Genomic DNA, 23,829 nt, shown 5'->3' on the forward strand with positions numbered 1-23,829 from the left:
CGGACTCAGCGGCGGAAGTGGTGCCGTCGCGAGATCCCCTTCCGCTCAGAGGCGCCGCCGGGGCCGTGGTGCTGACTCGGCTGGGACCGAAGAGCCGGGCCGGTGGCTGACATGCAGCAGGTGGGTCCAGCAGAGGTCCCTGGGGCTGGGTAGTGCCGCCGGGTTGTGTCTTGCTAGAGGATCCCGCCTTCCTGCCCGGCGTCCGTTCTTGGTTCCGTCCGACCCTGCCCACACCCCCCCGCGTCCCAGGTTCCGCCCCCTTCCTCTGCTCGGCTTCCCTCCGTCCACCGCGGGGTCGGCGTCTCTGGCCCTCCTCGGCCCGCCCACTCGAGAGGGCCTGGAGGAGGCGGCCCGGGGCGCCCTCCAGAGCCCCCCGGAGACTGTGAGGGAAGAGGCGAGGGGAACGGTATCTGGGTATTCAGGGCAGGAGTTGGATATGGGGAGGGGTCAGAGTTTCCTAAGGAGGAAAAGGTCTACGCGTTCCGGTAGGTCTGCGTCTGCCTGACATCCGGCCTCTCAACTTCCTTTGCAGTGACTTTCTGATTGACAAAAGAAGGGCCCTTTAAAGTGTCTTTCTCGAGTTCTTACAGGTGCATAACCACAGGAACACTCCTTCCTAACTGCATAATTGACAGCTGCCCTCCTCCCATTTTGGGGGGTTCCTCCCCGGCAGCAGCTCCTTGTTTTTTTCCTGCTGCTCTGACAGTGCAAGTGCCGGTTCCCATTCTCTGCTCCAGCCCCTCACTCTGTCACCGAGTCTGGACGGTCTCATCTACTCCCAGGGCTTCGGCGTTACACCACTTACCTACCCGCGACGCGCCCAGACCTGCAACTTAAGGGCAGCCCTCCCTGCAGCCCCAGACTCGGCCACCCCGCTTCCTGCCACATTGGCAGCTGCGCTTCAGCTGGAGCGCATGGCATTTGAACTTGAAGGGCCTTTTCCCCTGCAGACTCATTCTTCCTCTGCCACGCCCCATCCTAGCGGGAAAAACTTGGGCAACATCTTAGCAATTCCCACATCTAAGAGGAGACCTAGCCCCGCGAACTTCCTTCTTTTTCTGTTACCACTTTTGTTGGTGTGTTTCTCACCAGATGATTGCAGTGGCTTCCCAGCAACTTCCAATCCTGGCTGCCTGCACCCACTCTCCAAACTGTAACTCTTGTGATCCCTTTAAAACACAAGTCTCACAGTGTCACTACCTTGCTTACCACCCTTTGCTGGCTTCCCATTACCCATGGGAAAGGCTGAGTTCCCAGCGCAGTTTGCAGTGCTCTCTCTGATCGGAGTCTCCTGTGGGCACCCTAAGGTGCAGTAACATGGCACTGCAGGCTGCACTTGCCCACACCTTGCTATTTCCTGTTTCTTTGTTTTTGCAGACACCAGCCCCTCTACATAGAAAGCCTCTTCTCTTATCTGCCTGGCTACCTTCTACTTGTCCGTCAGAGTGCTCTGCTCCGGTAGCTCCGCCCCTGGGTCACCCTTCCCTCAGCCCCTAAGACTGGATACTCCTGCTCTATGTCCCTGCAGCACCCTGTCCATAATAGCATGGTGGTTGAGAATGCAAATTCCTGAATCAGGCTTCCTGGGTCCTGATACTGTTTTGTGACCTTGCTGAAGCGAGTGCCTCAGTTTTCTCATCTGTAAAATGGAGATAGTAATGTGCCTCACAGAATGATTGGGAGGGTTAAATGAAATAATGTGTGTATCGGGCTTAAAACAGTGAGCCTACCAGTGGATAGAGCGTCGGCCTGCGGACTGAAGGGTCCCGGGTTCGATTCTGGTCAAGGGCATGTACCTGGGTTGTGGGCACATCCCCAGTGGGAGATGTGCAGGAGGCAGCTGATCGATGTTTCTCTCTCATCGATGTTTCTGACTCTCTATCTCTCTCTCCCTTCCTCTCTGTGAAAAATCAATAAAATATATTTAAAAAAAAAAACAAAAAACAAAAAAAAAAAAACAGTGAGCCTACGAGTGCTCAATAGATGTTATCTATTATTGTTTATGTAAAAACAATATAGAGCAGTGGTGATGGCTTTTAATTTCATAAGCTGCTTGAGGGCAGTTGGTGTGGCTTACTTACTCTGTCCCAGAGCCCAAAAGCCTGGCTTTTTGTCAAGAAGTTAAATACTGTGGTGGAGGGCATTGGGGGCAGGAGCTGGATTTATCGAGTGAGGATTTCAGAGTGAAAAAGACCCAGACCTGATGTCTGTCTGCTCAATAAATGAACTTGGAAATGGATGTTACATGGCAAGCAGGAGTTCTAGAGAAATGTGCGCAGAGCTCTGGGAACCCAAGGCAGAGAAAGGCCAAGGATGGTTTTGACAATTAATGGGTCCTCTAAACTGAGTTCTTGTGGGGGAGAGGATGCTGAGCTGGGCAGAAGGGCAGAGGCACCTCCTGCTGAGATTGGGGATTCCTTTCCTGGATTGGTCAAGTGAGGAAGAGCCCCTTGGGTTAGGAGCCTGCAGGCGCCTTGCCCTGGGGTGGTCCAGAGGCCTGGTACCAGGTATCTGGGGGCAAGCCCCCTGGGGTAGGCTCAGCCTGTGGACAGGGTCTGTGCTTTAGACCAGAGGCTGGGCCTTTGCTCAGGTTGTTTGGCTTGCCTGGAATGCTCATCCTCCTTGCCTCCAGGAATAGATGCATAGATGCTTCAAGGCCTAGGTCAGATGGCTGCTGCTCCCTGTGGCTTTCCCAACCTCCTGCGCTCGAGCCTGGGTCAGATGCTCCTCTTTCTGGAGCCCACAGTCCTCTTTTTGTTCCTTCTTCCCTAAAAGCGCTGATCACAGCGTAGCACTGTTTATTATTTATCTGTCAGCCTCCCTTACCAGACCAGGACCTGCTGAGTGTCCCCAGGGACCAGCCATGTCTGGCACATTGTAGGCACTAGCATGTGTGTGCTGCATTCATTTGGGCTCTCTCACACTTAGGCTTTTGCAGGTAAGACAAAAATCCTGTACATTTGACAGCTCATACTTGTTCTATCGCGTGGCAGAGATTGTTGGCTCCATTTTATAGATGAGCAAGTTGAGACGTGGCAGGGAAGGGTCAGGTCACTCATGAAGGACTTAAGAACTACCTCCTGACTCCAGGTCCGTAGTTGTGTTCTCAGAGTCCTAGCCCCCAAAATAGCAGCCACATTTTCGGGACAAGGGACAGGGAGGCCATCACATCTGATCAATTGTGTATCCCCATCGTGAACTTTTTCTGGCTGGTAAGTGACTGATCCTGGCTTCTGTCTCATCAGGGCTGGTGCTGGGAGGAGTCTGAGTGGCACCACCCCCACCCCTGCAGGGGACCTTCCCTTGAGTGGGCTGATGGGGACTGAGATCTTTCCCGGAAGATGACTGGCCCTTTCCAGACTGACCTCGAGGACTTGATCTCATTAGCCCCAGGTTTTATCCAACAGAAATAAGGGTTTGGGGTAGGGCCTGACTCACCAGCCCCCGAGTAGGCCAGGGTCATAGAATCACGGAGCTGGGGGCATCCTGACATTTAACAGGGCCTGGCACGTGGAGGGGGCAGGAGGGCTGAGTGGATCTCCGTTTGTTAGGGTTTTCCAGTAAACTGTTCCGTCAGAACCTCTGGGCTGGGGAGGGGAGCGGGTAGTGATGACTGTAGTTTCTGTTTTGGTTGACTCTTTCCTGTCCACTTCCCCCAGAAGGAAGGGAGAAACGGGACTCTGGCCTCGGCTTTGCAGTCTCATTTGTCACTGCCGCCGTGTCCTCTCTTTGAACTCCTACTTGTCCAGGAAACTTCCCAAACCCTCGGTGGGTGGGGCAGAGTAGGGGCCAGTCAGCCAACTGTCCCGAGGCTGAGGGCACGGGCCATCGAGCCTGGACTTACAGGAGGGCCTAATCTGTGCCATCCTGGGTCAGCTCCCTGAGCCAGAGCCCATCCTCCGCCCCAGCAGTACCGATGGAGCCCTCCGTTTGGGCAGCCGTGCCGTGTGCTGGGCCTGCCTGCACATGTCCGGCCCAGTGCCCCGCCTCTAGCCCTGTACCCACGGCCCCTAATGGTAGTAATAGCTGCTGTTAATGAGGCACCAGCACTTGGCATGTGTTATTTCTAATCCCTTTTAAGGGCTCTGTGATGTGGGCACTATGTTGTCCTGACCCCGTTATTTAGATGAGGAGACTGAGGTTCAGAGAGAGATGTGGTTAAGGGCCAGCCCAGTAAAAGACGGCCTGGGGTTTTTGACTCATGCCCTTTCCCCTGTTGCAGGGTGGGCATTGCGGATCCACAGAGCAGTGAACTTACTGGGCATGTGCCATGGCCGGACGGTGTGGCCTGGGCCTCGCGGGCTCCAGGAGAGATGGCTGTGTGTAAGGGGAATGCTGAGCCAGAGTCCCGAGATCTGGAGCTGCGGAAGCCTGGGGGAGAGGGACAGCTTTGCCTAGAACAGCGGTTCTCAACCTGTGGGTCGCGACCCCTTTGGGGGTCGAACGACCCTTTCACAGGGGTCGCCTAAGACCATCCTGCATATCAGATATTTACATGACGATTCATAACAGTAGCAACATCACAGTTATGAAGTAGCAACGAAAATAATTTTATGGTTGGGTCACAACATGAGGAACTGTATTTAAAGGGCCAGAAGGTTGAGAACCACTGGCCTAGAAGGTGACATTTGAACTGTTCTCATCAGTCAGAATTTTTCCCCAGTGGGAGGAGATCAGCCCAGAGTGAGAGGACAGGGGAGTAGAGGCCCAGAAGGAAGACCAGCCGGCCATGCGGGGTCCTGGGAGCAGTTAGTGGTCAGGAGACTATTGGGGTAGCGCTGTTACCCCCCAAAGCAAGAGAGGGGGTAATGCTGGGGTCTTGCTCAGTCCTTCCTCCTTGACCTTTGCTCTCCAAGGAATTTAACTCACCTCTCCTTGCAAGTCCAGGCTCAGGGAAGGAGAGGGGAGCAGCCACCCTGCCTGAGGGGATCCAGGAACCCAGTTCCCCTTGCCAGCTAGTGGAGGCGGTGTCTGGGCCCCGGGTGGGCGGGACACCAGCAGAGGGTGGAACCCAGCTCCGGGAGGTGGTCTGGACTTGGCAGGGTGTGAATGTGCGCATGTGCTCCTGGAGGGAAGCGTGTAAATAGTCCTTCAACACGTTTCCTCAGTACCTGCTGTGAGCCTGGTGCCATCCTGGTCCTGGGCACGCAGCCGTGGGCAGAGCCCTGGGAGACCCTGCTGTCATGAAGTTTGCATTCCGGTGGGAGAAGACAGGCCTAAACACGGACCGCTAAGCACATAGGGCTGGGGCGACAAGTGCCGTGGAGAGCTCAGGTTTTAGCAAAGGCCTTTTGGGGTGACTTTATTACACTTCGCTATAGTGTAACACCCCCCCCACCCCCCCACCCCCGGCACACACACCTGAAGGGCTTTGCCCGCTATGTGTTCCATCTCAGAGCACCTGCCTTATAGATGTCAGCCCTAGGAGGTGGCAATTTGTTGCCTTTTTATTGTGGTAAAATATATACTTAGCATTTGAACCATTTTTAAGTGTACAGTTCTGTGGCATTAAGTACAGCAGGTCCTCAAATAAACGTTGTTTGGTTCAACATCCCTTCATTATAGCGCACAATGTTGCCGTAGGAACTTAACTCTTGTTTATATCAATTAGCCTGTGGTAAAAGTAGTCTCGTTATGCACAGTTTCCCTTAAAGTCACAGAACCTTTCGAGGATAAGTGAGGACTTACTGTATTTTATTGTTGCCTTTGTTTAATGCAACTGAAGAAACCAAACCTCAGAGCGGTGATATTTGGCCCAGATTACACAACTAGTTAAGGGCGGACTGAGATTTGAACCCGGATTTCAGAGTCCAGGTCTCTTTCCGGGATATCAGCTGCCTGCTGTTGTCTGCGGGGAGTCCTGGACCCCACCCAAGGCTCCCGCTGCCCTGGCAGTGCTAGTGGTTCCTGGGGGCCTGGGGCGGGGGGTTGGGGTGAGGTGGGGTGAGGGCTCAGCTTTCCACCTTGCTCAGAGACCTGATTTGCCTCTTCCTCCCCACCCCTCTTTCCCTTCCAGCCTAGGGTGATAAAACCCCCAATTTCCTCCCTCCCTCCTTCCCACTTCTCCCTAAGCCTTAGCAGCTCAGCTTCTGCAAACACAGGATGCATGTCAAGCCTGCAGCCAACTCAGGCGGACTCCTTCACGCCACACGTGCTGTTCCGCTCCTGGCACCTCGGAAGGCGATTGGGAGGGGCCGGTGACAGCAGGCGGTGGGGTTGGGAGGGAGGTGCTGCTCCCAGGGGCCTGGGTGGCAGCCCTGCTGGCTCCAGCCTCACAGCACTCATGCCTGCCTTCCCCCCAGCAGGAGGTGGGCTGGTGGCAGGGAGGCCAAGCCTAGCTGTTCTGCTGGCCCTGCCACCTCCCACCCTCCAGGGCCAGGGGGCCAGAGCACAAGTGCTTTGGGGACTGAAGGGCAGGTCCAGGCCAAGGTGGTTTTCACCTCTCGGACTGACAGGTGGTCTGAGGGAGCTCAAAGGCCTTTTGACATCATCTGAGTGAGTGTGCCAAGGAGGTGCCTCAGGGGTGACCCCAGAGTTTGTAGAAAGTCTGACCGGGGAGGCGCTCTGTGGCCACCTTCTGGGGCGGGACCCGTAACAGTCCTCTTTTTATGTTTTATATAGGAAGGTTCCAAGTAGGGATTTACTTACTTATTTTAGTTTCTCTTGCTTAAAAAAGGGAGGTTTTAAGAAAACTACGGACCTTTTTCCTTGTGAGAAGGACTTGCCCAAAGTTACCCGGGATTAGTGGCTGCCCCAGCCTGGGACCCGGGCCTTATCCTGACCAGAGCTCGTTCGGTTACAAGCTCTCACTTACTTGGACTCTGAGCTGCTTTCATGGGGGAGGGAGATAATAGAAACTCCCTCCGACTCTGGGCAGCCGCCCCCCCCTTGCTTCAGACCCCTCGTGTTTGGCTTCCGCACACCCTTGCGTCTGCAGCTCCAGGCTCCCCAACACCTCTGCTCCCAGCCCTCATCTGTGTCTCTCGCTTCATCAGGGATGTCTGGATGTGTGTGTCAGTGCTGTTGCCACTCTGAGCGCTTCTCACACCCAAGCTGCTGCCATCCAAGTCCTGTCCCCAGGGAGGGAAGGAGGGAGAAAGCCAGGGGAAAAGACAGACAGACAGACACGGGAGCAGCCTGGGAGCGGGGAAGCCATAGTGCCCTGAAGTGAGACAGGGAAGAGGGAGAGAGAGACAAGGTGCAGGCAGATAGAGAAGACAAGGAGAGAAACAGGAGGAAACGAGAGAAGGGGAGGAGAGAAAGACTCATAGACGGGAGAGGCGACAGCATATGGGCACGGAGAGGGGGCACAAAGACACTTAGAAAGCAAAGATAGACAGGGAAGGGGAGAGATGGAGACGGGTCTGACAGGAGACGGGAGGGCCATTAGAGACGAGGAAATGTCACCGCCCTGGAGCTGCGGCCCTGCCACAGTGAGGGATGCGCTGAGCGTGCCGTCTGGCACCAGGTCCTGCTGATAGATGCTGTGGGTCCCATGCCCGCAGCCTGTCACATCCCTCCTCTGTCTCCTTCCAGAGCTGCGCTCAGCTTTCCTTCAGTACCCTCCAGAGGAGCTTGTTATGGGGGCCCCAAGAGTGTGGTATTGGGGGGCGGCCTTGGGCTGGTGCCCCTGCTGGGAGCCATCATCCGGGCTTGTGCAGAGGCCGGGATGGGTGAGCTGGCTTGCTCAGAACCTCCTGCCGGCCACAAGCTGGGGGCTTGTGTTGGACCCCGTGGATCGAGGGGACTGGCAGGTAGTAGATCCAGCAACGTTTAGAGGAAACAGCCAATCAGGAGGAAGGCTGCTGAGCTCTTGCCTCCCCAGGGCCAGAGACACACATCCAGGGCTCCCCTTCCACTGGCCCCCAAACCTGCCCCCTGGTGCTGCCCAGTGAGAAGACTCTGGGAGCCTGATCAAGTCCTAGAACAGCGGTTCTCAACCTGTGGGTCGCGACCCCTTCACAGGGGTCGCCTAAGACCATCGGAAAACACATATATAATTAATTACATATTGTTTTTGTGATTCATCACTGTGCTTTCATTATGTTCAATTTGTAACAATGAAATTGGGGGTCACCACAACATGAGGAACTGTATTACAGGGTCGTGGCATCAGGAAGGTTGAGAACCACTGTCCTAGAAGCTCAGGCCCCACTCGCTGAGTCAGCGCCTCTCTGGCTCTAGACGGAGCCTTTTCTTCCCCCACCCAGGAGACGGCCGCTGAGGTCCCTTGCAGCGCATTGGGAGCAGGGATCTTAGGCCTGGGGGCTGCACGGGGATGCCTGGGGAGGGAGTGCCGGGGCCCCTTTTGTCTCTGGAGTTCATAAGAATGCCAGCCGCCTAGTTGGGCAGGCAGTGAAGGGAGGGGTACGTCCATCCACCGCTCTGAGCTGGGCGGTCTCATCTGTGGACTAGGAAGAGCCTCCTTCCTGCCTGTGCGGGCATGGCCACGGCCACAGCGTTCTGCGGGCAGTGGAGCTCTTGGATAGTGAGTAGCTGGCTCTTCTTCTCTAGGGTTTGCCCTGGTCCCTCTGCTGCGTAGCACGTTGCTGAGGGCCAGGAGCCCCTCTGGGTCACCCGCTTATGCAGTAGTCAGTCACTAAGCACCTGGTAGGTGCCAGGCATTGCGCTGGGCTCTAGGAGACAGCAGTGACCACGTGGGGGAAGGCCCTGCACCCATGGAGTTTGCAGAACAATAAAGAAGACGTTTCGGGTGGTGATGAGTCCACTGATGCACATACTTGACACTGTGACCGGGGAGAGGGGGGTGGGGGGCTCCGAGGAGAGGGCTTTCGACTTGACGTTGGGAAGGGCTGGGAAGCGGGCGGGAGAGAGCGAGGCCCACGGCCCAGTAGGCCCGGGTGAGGGACCTGAAGGAGGCCGGGGTGGCAGCGGTGAGACGGGAGGACGTCTGAGAGGAGCATGGCGGAACCTCACCCGCGGGGCCTGGACTGCAAGGGCCCCTGAGGAGGGTGCTGTTCCCCTGGGACCGGTGGGTGGGAGCCCCACTGTGGGAGGCCTGCAGGCTGGGAATGGCAGGTCTGCTGGATGTTTTGAAGGCTTTCTCTGGCTGCTGTGTGGAGAAGGGGTTGTTGCCAGGTGAGAGAGGCAGCCTGGAGACGCCCATTAGGAGCAAGGTGTAGTGTCCAGCTGAGAGATACGGTGGTGGGGCCTCAGGTGGGGATGGTGGGTGGAGCAGAAGGGACAGCGATGTCCTCCCTCCACACCCCAGAGCCCTGGGAGCCTCTGCTCCGGGAAGTCCCTCCCAGTGGCCACGGGTTAGGGGGTGGGAGGGTAGGGCTGGCCACTGGGAGGGAATGTGGCTTTGTGCTTGGAAAACAAAGAACAGAGCTTGGGGCCCTCTTCTCCTGGGGGTGGGGGTGGGGCGGGCCAGAGGGGCGGCTGTTGACACCAGAGGCTGAACCTCGGGGCTGGGCTGGGCAGGAGCTGGCTACCGTCCCCAGACACCAGGGAGGACCCCAGAGCCTGCGAGGGTGAACCTGGGGCCCCCGCTGGGCTTTGCAGGGCGTGGGAGGAAGGGAGAGACAGTGAGAGGGGTGATCAAACCTGGAAGCCTGGCTGCTGGGAGGGGTTTGGGCGGAGAGGGCCCTGGCCTGGGGGTGGGAGGGTGTGTGTGTCAGAGGTTGGGGGAGTGAGTGGGGTGCCTGGGGCTGTGTGTGAAGGATGAAGGAGGTTAACGGGACCCCCAGGACCCTAAGACGCTTGGCTTGACCTCCTCCCGCAGCTCTGCCGCTGAGCCCCACCCTCCCTGCCTGGAGGTGGGGGGCCACCAGGATGAACAAACTGCCCAGGGATTTGTCCTGTGACTTGGAGCGCAGCCTGCCAGCCGTGGCCTCCCTCAGCTCGTCTCTGTCCCACAAGCAGAGCCTCTCCTCGCACTTCCTCCTGCCACCTCCTGAGAAGCGCCAGGCCATCTCTGATGTCCGCCGCACCTTCTGTCTCTTTGTCACCTTCGACCTGCTCTTCATCTCTCTGCTCTGGATCATCGAGCTGAACGTGAGTGGGCTGGAGGCTGGAGGCGCAGGCTGTGCTTGGGGGGCACCTGGGCCTCGGTTCTCCACCTGCCGTATGGGAGGGTTGATGTCCAGGTAAAGTGAAGAATGGGAAGAACAGCTGTTCTCACCTTCCAGAGAGGAAATTGGGGTTCAGAGGGGTGGAGTCATTGTCTCAGGTCCCTCAGCAAGCGTGGAGGATGGATTTGAACCTCCCGATTTCTACAAAGGAGGAGAGACCCCCAACATTGAAACCTGTCTTCTTTCTGCCCTACATTGCTTTCTGGCTTCATTCATTCATTCAGCAAACATTTCCTGAGCCATTACTGTGTTCCAGGCACTGTGTTAAAAGCAGAGGGTACAGTGGGGAGCAAACCAGTGAAAGCTCCCAGTCTCAGTGACTCCCAGCGCTCCCTCCCCATTTTGGACACTCCGGTATCCTCCAGTTCGGCCTCTGAGGGTTGGGTGAGATGCTACCAGCAGCCTGGAGACAAAGCTGCCTCTCAGTGTAGGGTCCACACCCCGCCCCCTTGCGCTGCTTGGCCAGCTGGCGGTGGGGCCTGATCTCTAGGCGCTGACAGGGCAGAGCAGCACCTGACCGCAGAGGCAGGAGCGGTGGGAGCAGGGCCTCCCGGGCTGGGTCTTGTCCCAGCTCCTCCTCCGCGTTAACTGTGGCCTCGGCAAGGGACGCAGCCTCTCTGAGCCTCCCCTCGTGTCCTCCGTAAAGTGAGGGTTCTGGACGGCAGATGCCCTTCCTCCGGGTCTCAAGCTCGGGGACAGGAAAGGGAGGACTTTGTTGATAGCAGCGCGGAGTTTGGAGAAGGGGCTGGTTGACGGGTGAAGAGGGTACGTTTTACTCCGGGCATGTGGAGCTGGAGGGCAGCCAGGGCTCGGAGGTGACCGTCCTTTGCGCACAGAGATGCGCTGGCACCTTCGTCTCGATAGAGCCACAGCCACGCGGCCCGTGGGCACCATCTTCCTGGTGAAAAGCTGAGGCCCGGCAAGGGTCAGGGCAGGTCAAAGAGCTTCCAAGGTCTTAGAGCTTCCGAAGGTCCCAGCCCACATCAGAGCAAGCACCGAGTTTCACCACATCCTGTTCTCGCCAGGAAAGAGGTGAACATATCCTGGTGATTTTACCCCTGAGAGTCTCTGGCTGTATTGGCGGTAGTAGCTCGGCGGCCGTTAGGCCTGTGTGGGAATTCTTGCAAAGCGAGGAAACCTAACCTCCCAATTGTGTTCAAATGTAATGAAAACTTTTCGGATGCTGGGTTTAGCAATTAGTGGAGTTAACAAAATGTTTCACTTGGGAGACACTTCAAGTTTTATTAATTTTCAGTTTTGTAGTTTTATTTTCATATTTTGGCACATGTGTCTTTTTAGTTTTCTAACCGACTGTGTGTGGCCCAGTGGCTGCAAGGGCCCAGCAGGGTCAGACGGTCTTGCTGCCAGAGACTGGGACTCGGCTCTGCTGAGTCCAGACGCAGTTGGTGCAGGCAGGTGCCCTGGCGGAGGGAGTTCTCTGTAAAGAGAAAGGTGGATGCCCAGCTGGTGTGGCCCAGTGGCTGAGTGTCGACCTATGAACCAGGAGGTCATGGTTCGATTCCCGGTCCGAAACAGGCCCGGGTTGTGGGCTCAGTCCCCAATGTGGGGCGTGCAGGAGGCAACCGATCAGTGATTCTCTCATCATTGCTGTTTCTATCTCTTTTTCCTTCTCCCTTCCTCTCTGAAATCAATAAAAATATATTTTAAAAAGAGAGAGAGAAAAGGTGGAGGACAGAGCTTGAGGGATAGCAACTGTTAGGGGTGAGAGGGGCTGTGGAGCCCAAGAGGTGTTGTGGACCAATGTTCGCGAGAATAAGACCACCGACTCCAATTAGGTCTAAAACAGCAAGCGAGGATTTATTGGAACTGGCCAGTGACTGCCTCGGACTTCTCCACGCTGGGAGCGAGCCCAAACAGCAGCCCCAGCCTTGGGGTCAAGCAAGCTTTTATTTGCACAAACCACAAATATCCATCATAACTGTTCCAATGCCCTACAGGCCACAAACATCCTTTTACAATACTCCATTCAGGGTTCTCACGCACAGGTGTGCTGACCAGGAACTTCCAGGGCCATGCATGGCCACCCATCCTTAGCCATATCCTTGGTCTTGTCAATTCTCAGAACTCGAACCAGGTCACCTCAACTTTTGCTAATTCTAAAATTTTCCCCCTGCTACTTTACGTTTGCTTTAAGCCTAGTGCCCAACAGAGGGAGCGGATGAGGAGAAAGAGGAGGGCAGGGCCTGGGTGGGGTGGGGTGTCATCCCAGGCATGGGGGTGTTGAACTCCACAGAGATCAGGGTGTTCTTGAGGTAGAGGCACATGGTGGTGGTATCCAGGGTGGGGGTTTTTTAACATCAGTGGGGGGGGGGGGGCTGTCCAGACTGCTGGCTCCCTGTCTCAGCACCAGAATCACCAGGAAGCTTATAAAGATTCCAGATGTTCCGCTCACCCTAAGATTCAGGCTCAGTGGTCTGAACATCTGTATCTTCAACCAGCCTCCCGCCCCCAAACTCAGACCACCTGCCAGATTAGAAGCCCCCGTCTCGGTGGTGGGGGCGCTCCTCCTCAGGCTGCAGCCTGGCTCCGGCATCTGTCCAGGCCCCTCGCTCCCCAGCCAAGGTCTCAGGCTCCCCTTGAAAGTGTGTGTGGGTGGCCGGGGCAGGGACAGGGGCCAGGACAAGTCTGCTCTCTCCACGACGTCCTCTCCAGCAGCGTGATGGATTTTGCCCATTAAGCACAAACCTAATCAATTGATTTGCCACCTGGGGCTCTGTCTGACACCACTGCCCGCCCCCCGCCCCCGTCACCCCAGATGGATGGTTGACTGGGAAGATGGAGCAGCGAAGTGGTGGGAGGGAGATGGAATTATGTGCGGCAGGCTCTAAGCAGTCCCACCTACCGGCCAGTCCACCCACCAGCATAGGGCCCAGGGCCTCACAGGGCCCCAGGCCTCCACAGGTACCCCTGCCGGGTGGTGTGCCCACGTTCACCAGTGCCTGAGCCCTGCTTGCCTGGGCTGCCCGGATCTTTAGAGGGAGGGTACTAGTGCTGGGGTCCCAGGCCTCTGGCTGAGCTCCCTTGGTGCTTTGGGGACCCCCAGGGGTGGTGGCTTAGCGTCTACAGCCTCCCTTGCAGGTTCCACCCTTCCTCTCTCTCCTCCCCATTCCGGGAGGGGAGGGGCACCCCCGGACTGGGTTCTGCCTGTAGAGCTGTTCATATCTTCCTCTTCCAGACCAACACAGGCATTCGGAAGAACCTGGAGCAGGAGATCATCCACTACAACTTCAAAACTTCCTTCTTTGACATCTTTGTGAGTGACCTGAGGCTCCTGGGAGCAGAGAGGGAGCAGGGACAGGACTCTGGCTAGACTCTTCTTACTGTGGCACATTCTGACCTGAGCAGGGAGGCTTGGCTCCCACCCTCAGGGAGTCCTCAGTCTTTAAAAGGGTTCCTAAGTGAGTCCCCACCTTCAGAGAGCCCGTGTGGGGGGGGGGGGGGCTCGGGTCCAAGAAGGTCACATCCAAGGTGTCCCCTAAGGAGCACTGGCTCAGCTGTTCTCTCCCAAGGTGTGCACCCCATGTGGAGGGAGCCTGGGTGCTGGGCTGGAGGGAGGGGAGCCTTCAGCGGGGGTAGGGGCACTGGCTTGCCTGTGATGGCTTCCCCGCCCCCCACCCCCAGGTCCTGGCCTTCTTCCGCTTCTCCGGACTGCTGCTGGGCTACGCGGTGCTGCGGCTCCGGCACTGGTGGGTGATTGCGGTAAGACGCCCCTTTCCCGGCAGCTCTGGGCCCTGGTGGGGCGGTGCAGGGGAGCAGGTGGAGGAGGACTCACCCCCCAGCCTCTGTTTTCCCTCTTTCCTTCCTCCCTCCCCCTGGACAGGTCACCACGCTGGTGTCCAGTGCCTTCCTCATTGTCAAGGTCATCCTCTCTGAGGTCAGTGGCTCAGGGTCCGGCTGGTCTGGTGGGCATCTGGCCTGAGGGATGGGCTTCTCCTAAGAAAGGGCCATTTCTCTGATTTTGGGTATCTGAGTTAGGGTGAGGGGGTAACCTCTCCTTTGATATTCCAAGAAATCGTCTATTTTAAAAATATGTATTTATTGATTTTAGAGAGAGAGAGGAAGGGAGAGAAATAAAGAGATAGAAAAATTGATGAGTGAGAAACATCAATCAGCTACCTCCTGCACGCCCCCTACTGGGGATCAAGCCTGGGCATGTGCCCTGACCAGGAATCGAACCTGTGACCTCTTGGTTCATGGGTCGATGCTCAATCACTGAGCCACACTGGCCAGGCCCCAAGGAATCATCTTCACCGGCTTTCCCTCTTGCCCCCTCACAGCCCCAAGAACAGGAAGTTCTTCCTCCAGCCTAACCTCAGTCTATCCTGCTGTAGAATTCATTCATCCATCTCAGAGCATGTGCCACAGAGGGTCCCCAAGCAGCTGGTACCAGGGGTGGGGGATATGCCAGAGTGGGCAGTCCCAGGAAGGGCCCTGCTCTGGGATGTGGTGACCCCCTGCCATGGAGCTCAGCCCCCTCTCTCCACAGCTGCTCACCAAAGGGGCGTTCGGCTACCTGCTCCCCATCGTGTCCTTTGTCCTTGCCTGGTTGGAGACCTGGTTCCTTGACTTCAAGGTCCTCCCCCAGGAGGCTGAGGAGGAGCGATGTGAGTGGCAGGGGTAAGGGAGGCAGTGGGGTCATGCCAGCCCCCAGAGAGGAGAATTTCAGGCCTCAGAGCTGGTTCTGAGCTATCTTGCCACCCTGAGTAGCTCCCAGGAGTCTAAGCGTGAGCCCGGGGCAGGGGGACCAGGCTGCTGGCCTGTCGCTGGTGTGGGACAATGGCTGCCGTGTCTGCTCTCCCAGGGTACCTTGCTGCCCAGGCCGCTGTCGCCCGAGGACCCCTACTCTTCTCCGGAGCTCTCTCCGAGGGCCAGTTCTATTCACCCCCAGAATCCTTTGCAGGTGAGGGCTGGTGGGTGGGGAACTGCCTTCCGGGAGGGGCTTTGTGAGGGGTGGGGTAGACTGGGGCTGCTCTTTCTGTTCCTTGTATGGTCTCCCTGGGGAAAGCCAGCAACCCTCTCCCACACAGTTCCATCCACCCCCACATCCTGCGTTTGTACCTGAACCCCGCCACCTCCCTCACTCTCCCCACCTCTCCATTGTCATCTGCTTGTTCTCCGCAGGGTCTGACAATGAATCAGATGAAGAAGCTGTCGGGAAGAGAAGCTTCTCCGCCCAGGTGTTTGGCTGCCACCCACCCTCCCTTTGGATGGCCCCCCAGAGAAGGGCCGGTCTGGGCTCAGCCGGGTGGGCAGGGGCTTCCCAGCAGAGGGTAGACCTCAGCAGCTTGAATGCCAGTCAGCGTCCATTTGAGTGTCAACCCCATTGCTGTCAGGCCCACTGGTCCGCCTTGTGCCCGGGCACCCGTGGGGAGCAGCCGTAGCCACAGCTCCTGGCCCCAGAGCCCCTCAGGGCCTGGGAGACCGGCGCACACCCATGTCCGGCGGGGTCAGGCTTCCATGAGAGGTGTGTGGAGGGTCTAGGGAAAGAACCAGCCACGAGCAAAGTGGGGTACAGGCCCCGGCTGACCCGTTCTGCCTCCCGTCCCCGACCAGGAGCGGGAGTACATCCACCAGGGGAAGGAGGCCATGGCTGTGGTGGACCAGATCTTGGCCCAGGAGGAGAACTGGAAGTTCGAGAAGAATAATGTAAGAAACCTGTCTCCCACCTGCCCTGCCCACATGTGGGGGCGGATTTCCCTCCCTTTTCTGAGGCCTGAGAAATAAGCCCAAGGATGACACAGGTGGAGCCCTATCCCTGCCCCAGGAGAGGGGCCTGGGCTGGGGGTGGCCTCTTGCCAGGAGGTCAGGCTGGACTGGATGTTTCCAAGCCCTCTCCCCGCTTCTGCCCCCCCCCCCCCCAAACCTCCCCACCCCCATCCTCATCTCCCTGGGCTCAGCTTTGAAGGGGAAGCCAGGCTTGTGTCTGGTATTTTAACAATCAAACAATGTTACCTAAAAAGATGGCGGAGAGCTTGGAACACGGGGAACATCCCCGTCCCCGTCTCTGGCCAGGGCCTCTGGCAGCCCTCATGGGCCTGGAGACACGGTTCTTCGAGGTCACGGCCACGGCTCTGCTCCTGTCTTTTGACTTGATATCAACAGCTTTTGCCTTCTTGTTGCCGGACATTGTCAGAACCACTGTTTTTCTGACGGCTGCTCGAGGATCCCCAGACTCCTGGGGTTTTCTGCCCTGAGCTGTTAAGAACCTCAAATACCTGTCACCCATTCCTGAGCCACCCCCCATGCCCGCCCGGCCTGCCCACCTCCCTGCCCCTCTGTCCCTCCCACAGGAATACGGGGACACTGTGTACACCATCGAGATTCCCTTTCATGGCAAGACGTTCATCCTGAAGGTGAGGGAGGGAATTGGGTGTTCTGGCGGGTCCTGAGCCTCGGACTCCAGGTGGGGGCTGAGGGGCCCGCTGGCAGACTTCTCGCCACCAAGAGGAAAGGGCTGGGGTGCCCGAGCACAGCTGGCACCACCCAGCCCTCTGCCCGCCCTGCCTAGACCTTCCTGCCCTGCCCTGCGGAGCTGGTGTACCAGGAGGTGATCCTGCAGCCTGAGAGGATGGTGCTGTGGAACAAGACGGTGACCGCCTGCCAGGTGAGCGGGTCGGGGCAGAGGCCAAGGACATGACAGGTCAGGGCACGGCATGGCCAGCTACCCCAGGCGCCCCGGGTCATGCCACTGAACTGCTCCGTGCCTCAGGTTCCCCTTCTGTGAAGTGGGGGTGATGGCAACAGTTTCCCGGAGAGGGTTGGGAAAGTGGACGGCGCCTGGCCCAGGCCCCAGGAATGGGAATAGCTGTTGGTAAAGGGACCTGGGCCTGGAGCAGGCGGGGCTGGAGTCTCCTGGGCTGGGCCGCACCTCATGTCCCCCAACACCCGCAGATCCTGCATCGGGTGGAAGACAACACCCTCGTTTCCTATGACGTGTCCGCGGGGGCCGCGGGCGGGGTGGTCTCCCCGAGGTGAGTAGCCACCACGGCCCTCCTCTCAGGCAGGCCTCCTGCCCCTGCATGTTGGGCGTGGCACCCCCTGACCTAACCCTCCCTCCCCCAGGGACTTTGTGAATGTCCGACGCATAGAGCGGCGCAGAGACAAATACCTGTCTTCAGGCATCGCCACCACCCACTGCGCCAAGCCCCCCACCCACAAATACGTCAGGTGAGCCTTGGCCTGCCCAGGGTCATCCCAGCCAGCCCCTCCCAGGCCGCTGTGAGGACAGGCGGGGACAGAGTGTACAGCTGGGGACTCTCTCCTGCTGAGGTCGCCTTCCGGTCCCCTGTCCCACTGGGCTTTGTCCTCCCGGCCCCTAATCCGGCTAATCCGCTGCCCTGTGTGCTGGAGGCTGGGGGAGTAATGTCTGGACCACGCCACCCACTCTGGGCAGCTCCAGGGCTAGACTGGGATAGGGCCTGCCCCGGGCCGCCCGAGCAGGAGATTCGAGTCCCCTTTCCCTGTCCTCGCCCTGTCCGATACCTGGCCTTTCTCCTGAGCACTCGGAAGTCCGCCAGAGGAAGAGGAGTGGCGCGGTGGTGCCTGCGGCCTGTTCCAGGCTTCCCGCGGTTCTCCGTCTGTCTAATCCTAGACTCCAGAGCCTCAGGCGGCCTCTGCCCAGATCCCTCCTTCCCCTTCCTTCCTGGGCTCGCAGAGAGCGCGGTTGTTTGGGTATCAGACTGGGGCTCTGGTCTCAGCACGACCCGGACTTGCTGGGTGACAGGCAGGCTTGTTTCCTCTTGGGGCGCCAACGTCCTTACCTGTGGAGTGGGCTTAAGCGTGCTCAGTGGAGCTGTGGGCAGATTAAATGGGGTGAGATGTGAATACAGCCCAGGCCCTGACCAGCACCCCTCTGCTCCCTGAATTGGGCAGGGATGAGAAGTGCCCGCCCGGCCACCCCTCACAGCTAGAGCTGACCTAGAATGACTGGACAGTGGTGAGGGCTGGGCGGGTGGGGAGCGCCGGGTGTGCAGACCTGGCAGCTGCGGTAGGAGCATCACAAGGGGGTGGGGATGGGAAGCCGTGGGCTCTGGGCACCTGCTCTGGCCCTGCTCCCGCAGGGTAGCAGTTGCTGGACCGGCAGATCCCTTCCCTCTTCCGTCCACCTCCAAGGTGGGCCAGGAATGGAGGGGGCGAGCCAGGGGCCTGGCCTGGCTCCAGAGTCCCCAGTGGTGCCTCTCCCCTCAGGGGTGAGAACGGTCCTGGCGGCTTCATCGTGCTCAAGTCGGCTAGCAACCCCCGCGTCTGCACCTTCATCTGGATCCTTAACACAGATCTCAAGGTGAGGGGCTGGGGCTGCAGGCAGGGTCCGTGCCATGGAGGCTCTGCTGTGTGATCTCGGGGCTCCCTGCCCCCTCGGGCCTCCCCTCCTCTCCACCTCCTTTCTTACTCTTAGATTTGGTGACTGAGCCCCAAATCTTGCTGCCCTCGTAGCCGGAGGGCCTGTGCCTCTCGTTTCTTACCTCTGGCTCCTGAGGCCCTGAGGAGGGGTGGCTGGCAGCCAGCCTAGCCCCTCCCAGGTCTGTTTGGCTGGCTGGTGCCAAGACCTGGGCACAGGATGTTCTTCCTGCCAAGGGTGAGGGGGCGAGGGTGGCCCCGGTGGCATTCCAGAGCTGCGCCTGCATTCTGGCCCAGAGCACTCCCTGCTGGTGCCCTCATTGCGGGAGGAGCCTGCTGAGAGCTAATCCCCACCCTCCTTCCCCTCCCCTCCCCAGGGCCGCCTGCCCCGGTACCTCATCCACCAGAGCCTCGCGGCCACCATGTTTGAATTTGCCTTTCACCTGCGGCAGCGCGTCGGAGAGCTGGGGGCCCGGGTGTAACGGGGCCCCCTCGCCACCCTGCGGGCCAGGGTTCGGTCGCTACAGCCTCCAGAGCCAGAGAGGGGGCCGGCGGGGCTGCCCACAGAGGACCTGGCTCGGGAGGACGAAGCAGCTCCCTCCCATGGCACCCCCTGGCCCCAGGCTGCCACGCTTCGCTGTGCCTGAGCCACGGCCGGGAGCAGGGTGTGGGGTCAGCACCTAGACTCCGGGCTCTGCCACCGGGGCAAGTGGAGTCTGTCCTGCTGATGTTTACATGGCGCCCCGCCCAGCCCAGGGCAGGGTCTGGAGTGGGAGCCTCAGACTCGGTGGGTGAGGGCCAGGGCCCTGGGCAGGGTGGAGCCAGAGCAGCCTTGTCGCCGGTTCCGGTGCAGGAGCCCCTTCTGCCTGCTCTCCTCACGGATTGGGGATCGTTTAAAGGGTCTGGGACCTCTTTCCACATGTACTTGTGGGGGAGTGGGCGGCAGGTGGGGATGGTGGGTGCTGTCAGTGAACCCCTGCCTCTCCCAGGGTCTCTTCCTCTGCCCAGGGCCTCCTTGGGGACCTTTGTATTTTGAGCCAATTAAAGATATGAACTCACAGGCCGGTTGAGTGTCAACCTATGAACCAGGAGGTCACGGTTCAATTCCCGTCAGGGCACATGCCCTGGTTGCGAGCTCAGTCCCCAGTGTGGGGCGTGCTTGAGGCAGCCAATCAATGATTCTCATCATTGATGTTTCAATCTCTCCTCCTCCCTTCCTCTCTGAAATCAATAAAAATATATATTTAAAAAAATAAAATAAAACTATGAACTCAAAAGAGAAAAAAGCAAGCCCTCCAGCTGGCCACTTGAGGGAAGGGAGGGTAGCACTGCAGATGGGGAAGGAGCGAGCCACCACCGTGCCAGATACATGGCGCATTCTCTCAGCCCCTGGAGCCAGTGGGACTCAGTTCCTGGACTCCTCCCCCTCCCCCCCCATACGCACACACTTTCCTGAATGGCTCAACCGGGCAGATGACGGGGCAGAGAAAAATGCCCCACCCTCCCCTGCCAGGCTTCCTGTGAGGAAGGTCAAGTTAAGGTCTCCAGTCCAGGATTGGGGAGGAGGTAGGAGAGACCCAGCAGGCCATAGCAGGCCCTGGCTGTTTCTGGGGTCCCATGACCAGCAGGGGCCTGGAGGAGGGATCTGGGCTTCCTGGTCACTGAGGCACCTCTGGGATCTCTGCTCCATCTGTACGTACCCCCTGGGCCCAGCCACACTCATAAGAGTCAGATCCCAGGCGAGGGCCAGGGTGCTGCCCTCCTCCCTCCCTGCCTGCAGGCTCCCAAAGGAGCCCATCTCGGTCCTGGCTGTGTGTGACCCTGGGCAGGTCTGCGTCAGGGCCTCCGTTTCCTACTTTGTAAGCATGAGACACACTATCATGTCAGGGCTATCATCAGATTAAAGTACCAGCGCAGGGATAGTGCCTCAGCCATCGAGTACGCGGTCCTGCCCCAGGTGGTGCCAGCTGTCCCCTCAGGTCCGCATCTCGGCTCCTGTCTGCCTCTTCCGGTGCTTTGTCCACATTCCTCCTCCCTCTCCTACCCCCCCGCCCCCGCCCCTGCCCACCACCTTGTGTGCCAGCTCACAGCCCAGCAGCCATCCTGCTCCCCGTGACGAGACCGAGGCCCAGGCCCTGCCCAGGTGACACATTGGAGCTGGCAGGCCCCAGAGCTCTGGTCAGGCTGTTGTAACCAGAAGGTGAGGGGAAATGAAGCCCAGAAAGGGGCAGGGACTGCCCCATTGTCACCCCGTTAATGGCTGATTTGGGGCTAGAGCCAGGTCTGCTGACTGCCACTCATGGGAGCCCCTGGAGTTACCCCACCTGGGGTATTGGGAATAGAGCTGGGGGCCACTCCCACACCTTGCTCCACCCTGACTGGCTGGATTTGGGAGACCCCTTCTCTGACCACTGGCCGTGGGGGAGGAAAAGGTTCCTGCCCAGGCTCCAGGTGGGGAGTGAGCTGCCAGGATCCCTGCCGCCGGGGTGGTGCTGACAGTCCAGAACTGGGCCTCTCCATGCGGACACCTGAGGATGTGGTTGCACTGTCCCTGTGGAGGGCATATCGGGGATGTGCCCTCAAACCCAGGCAGAGGAGAGCAATGGGCTGGGGACCTGACGGCCTGGTACGGAGTCCAGAGGGGCCTCAGTTCCTGCACTCTCCTGCTCTGTTTACAGACAAGCCTCTGTCCTGGTGAGGGGGAAGGGGTGGGGCCGAGAGCAGGTGCCAAGGTGGCACGAGGCTGGGCATGTGCCTGGTCTCAGACCGTGTCCAAGGAGTGTCAGACACCAGGAGGTGTCGCACGGAAGACCCCTGCCCCCACCGGGGTATCTTGATCTCTTCAGAAGCTGACCTCTGACCTGGGGCCAGCCAAAAGTCCAGGCACCCCACCCCCCAGCCTGGGCCCAATGTCCCCCATCAGAGTCTTGGCTCTTCTTATGGCATCTGACACCAGAGGGGCTGAAAATAGCCCTGGAGGAGGGGAGGAGGGGCTATTTAAAGGACCTGGAAGGAGCAGAGGGAGTGAGGCTGATCATGGCCACTTCTGAGCTGAGCTGCCAGGTGTCTGAGCAGAACTGTGAGCGCCGAGAGGCCTTCTGGGCTGAATGGAAGGATCTGACACTGTCCACGCGGCCTGAGGAGGGGTGAGTGCTGGCCAGCTGGGGGTCCCTCCTCTCCTCCCCAGCAGCACCCTTCCTGAGCCTTAGGAAGCTCGAGCACAAAGTTTCTCGGGGTGGGGTCACCCCTCCTGCACCCACCGGGTCCCCTGCCCAGCCCGTAAGTGGAAGGCAACACCCAGGAGCTCAGTGCCCCCTCCCCTCTCCCCCCAGGTGCTCCCTGCATGAGGAGGATGCCCGGCGGCATGAGACCTACCACCGGCAGGGGCCGGTGCCAGGCGCTGGTGCAGCAGTCCCCCTGGCTGGTGATGCGCATGGGCATCCTGGGCCAAGGGCTGCAGGAGTACCTGCTGCCTTACCAGCGGGTGCTGCCGCTGCCCATCTTCACCCCCACCAAGGTGGGCGCCGCCAAGGAGGAGCGCGAGGACACCCCCGTCCAGCTGCGGGAGCTGCTGGCACTGGAGACAGCCCTGAGTGGCCAGTGCGCGGAGCGGCAGGACATGGCGGAGATCACCAAGCAGTTGCCCCCTGTGGTGCCTGTCAGCAAGCCAGGCACCCTTCGTCGCTCTCTGTCCCGCTCCATGTCCCAGGACGCACAGAGAGGCTGAGAGGGACTGTGTCTCCCTCTTCACTGGGCTGGGCCCTTCCTGGCTAGGACCATGGAGGGGAGCTGCTGGCCTTGGATGCTTTGTAGTTTGCCCAAAGTTGGGGGCTAGGAGAGGAGGGAGCCAGAGGCCAGGATGCCTGGTTCCCCTGAGTTCCCAAAGGGAGGGGAGCAAGGACAGTGGGCACGAAGGGTGGAGAGCTGGGGCCAGCACCGCTGAACAGCCCCAGCCCAGGAGAAGGGACAAAAGATGCTGAGGAGGGAAAGAGGTGCCTGAGAGGGGCGACCGAGCTTCAGAGGACAAGGGAGAGTGTACGGAGATGGGAAATGCCCGGGAAAGGCTTGGAGAAGACCAGAGGGAGGGGGATGTGAAGAGGGCAGAGGCGGGTGCAGCCCCCAGCACCCTCTGTTAGTGCTGCAATAAATGCTCAATCGTGTTCCAGTTTCATGTCTTTCCTTGTGGTTGTGGGGGCCACCCATTGGTGTCACCCCCCCCCCCCCTTAATGCTGGGAACAGGTCCTGCATCTGAGCTAAATATGGCAGAGCTAGTGGATACGCCCATGTTTGGGGGGTGGGGTAGAGCTGTAAACAGGGGCCGTCTGTCCAGTCCCCCTCTGGTAGCTGACTCTGCTGTGCAGTCTGGCCTCCATGTCCAGTCCCCTGGCTCAGGCAGTGCCCAGGAGGCCAGCTGGCATGCAGGGCTTGTTTGATCTCTTGGAGAATATGGAGGGAGCTGGCACTAGGGCTGTCCTTGGCTGTGTCTCCGTGTGTGGATGGGGTCAGTGACCCCGAGGCTGACCTGCCTCAGCTCTGAATCCAGACAAGCAATCCTCGGCTGGGGCCAGGCGCTCCCCGCTCCCTCTCTGGGAGCCCAGGGTGGGGCGCTGGGGGTGGGGTGGGCGTAGGTTCCTGTCTGTGCCCCCTGCAGCTGTTGTGGTGACTCTGACTCGTGTTCCAATCTGGCTGCCCGCAAGGAGCAGGCCAGGGGCTGGTAGCCTGCCCAGGGCAGGGGCACTGGGCTGACCCCCGGGCGTCCCATGCCAGGAAAACCACCCCACTTCCTGTTGGGAGGTTAAGGGGAGACCCTGGCATCTTGGCAGACTGGCCCCGTCCCCGGAGGGGGCTGAAGGGGGCTGGGGAGGGAGAGGGGGCAGCAAACCAAGACCAGCGGGATCCCAGATCCCTGGGCCCAGAGGCTGAGGCCGCGCCCCTGCGCCCTCCCGCCCGCACCTGGGGCCCGCGCCCCGACGGGACCGGAACGTCCCGAGCCTTCCGCCCCGGGCGCCTCAGATAAGTGGCTCCGCTAAATGCATAGTCCCGCTCGCGGCTCCTATCGCTGCCGGCATCGCACGGGCGGGGCGAGCTCCCTCTGGGCCGGGGGCGCCATCGGCGAAGCCGGGACGGACTGTTCTGTGCGCAGTGGGGTGGGCGGAGGGCGGAGGGCGCCGGGGGACGGAGGAGGGGTCGGAAAGTACGAAAGGGAGGCCTGGAGGAGGGCGTGGGGTGACCTGACCACGGAGAGGGGTGGATGTTGGACAGGGCGTCCCGGGGAAGGGGCCCCCGCGGGGGGCTGGGCCCTGATGGAGAGCGCTGAGCGGGGGACGGGGGAGAAGGGATGGCGGGCCGGGAAGAGCGAGCTCCACCGTGGGGGCG

The 23,829-nt window shown here is 59.4% G+C and overlaps 2 protein-coding genes across 4 annotated transcripts; both read left to right on the forward strand.

Moving 5' to 3' along the window:
- On the forward strand, window positions 1-19,512 carry STARD3 (StAR related lipid transfer domain containing 3). 3 transcript variants are annotated; one of them, XM_006100780.2, is made up of 15 exons: window positions 1-120; window positions 9,746-10,017; window positions 13,291-13,368; window positions 13,737-13,814; window positions 13,936-13,989; window positions 14,602-14,719; window positions 14,917-15,015; window positions 15,237-15,292; window positions 15,669-15,761; window positions 16,406-16,468; window positions 16,624-16,719; window positions 17,007-17,086; window positions 17,178-17,282; window positions 18,303-18,396; window positions 18,830-19,512. In XM_006100780.2, exons 2-15 carry the CDS (start codon window positions 9,796-9,798, stop codon window positions 18,932-18,934), a joined length of 1,341 nt encoding a protein of 446 aa, XP_006100842.1. In that variant the 5' UTR covers window positions 1-120; window positions 9,746-9,795; the 3' UTR covers window positions 18,935-19,512. The 3 variants fall into 3 exon arrangements, with proteins under 3 accessions (XP_006100842.1, XP_023620112.1, XP_014321702.1); XM_023764344.1 differs by lacking the exon at window positions 1-120 and adding an exon at window positions 266-485; XM_014466216.2 differs by lacking the exon at window positions 1-120 and adding an exon at window positions 12,768-13,016 and having other exon boundaries at window positions 9,885-10,017.
- A 1,059-nt stretch (window positions 19,513-20,571) lies between these two features.
- On the forward strand, window positions 20,572-22,617 carry TCAP (titin-cap). Its single transcript, XM_006100782.3, is given in 3 exon segments — window positions 20,572-21,598; window positions 21,785-21,836; window positions 21,838-22,617. Coding segments are annotated over 3 exon segments (504 nt in total). The 5' UTR covers window positions 20,572-21,488; the 3' UTR covers window positions 22,180-22,617.
- The last annotated feature ends 1,212 nt before the right edge of the window (window positions 22,618-23,829 follow it).

This window comes from Myotis lucifugus, unplaced genomic scaffold (genome assembly GCF_000147115.1).
Source record: "Myotis lucifugus unplaced genomic scaffold, Myoluc2.0 scaffold_329, whole genome shotgun sequence".
Lineage (NCBI taxonomy): Eukaryota > Metazoa > Chordata > Mammalia > Chiroptera > Vespertilionidae > Myotis > Myotis lucifugus.

Bases quoted from the DNA above. Each gene is read 5' to 3' on its own strand.
- STARD3 (XM_023764344.1), top strand. From the start codon at position 437: ATGGGGAGGGGTCAGAGTTTCCTAAGGAGGAAAAGGTCTACGCGTTCC. The intron at 16,469-16,623 runs GTGAGGGAGGGA...CGCCCTGCCTAG, and splicing joins GCAAGACGTTCATCCTGAAG to ACCTTCCTGCCCTGCCCTGC. The intron at 18,397-18,829 runs GTGAGGGGCTGG...TCCCCTCCCCAG, and splicing joins TCCTTAACACAGATCTCAAG to GGCCGCCTGCCCCGGTACCT.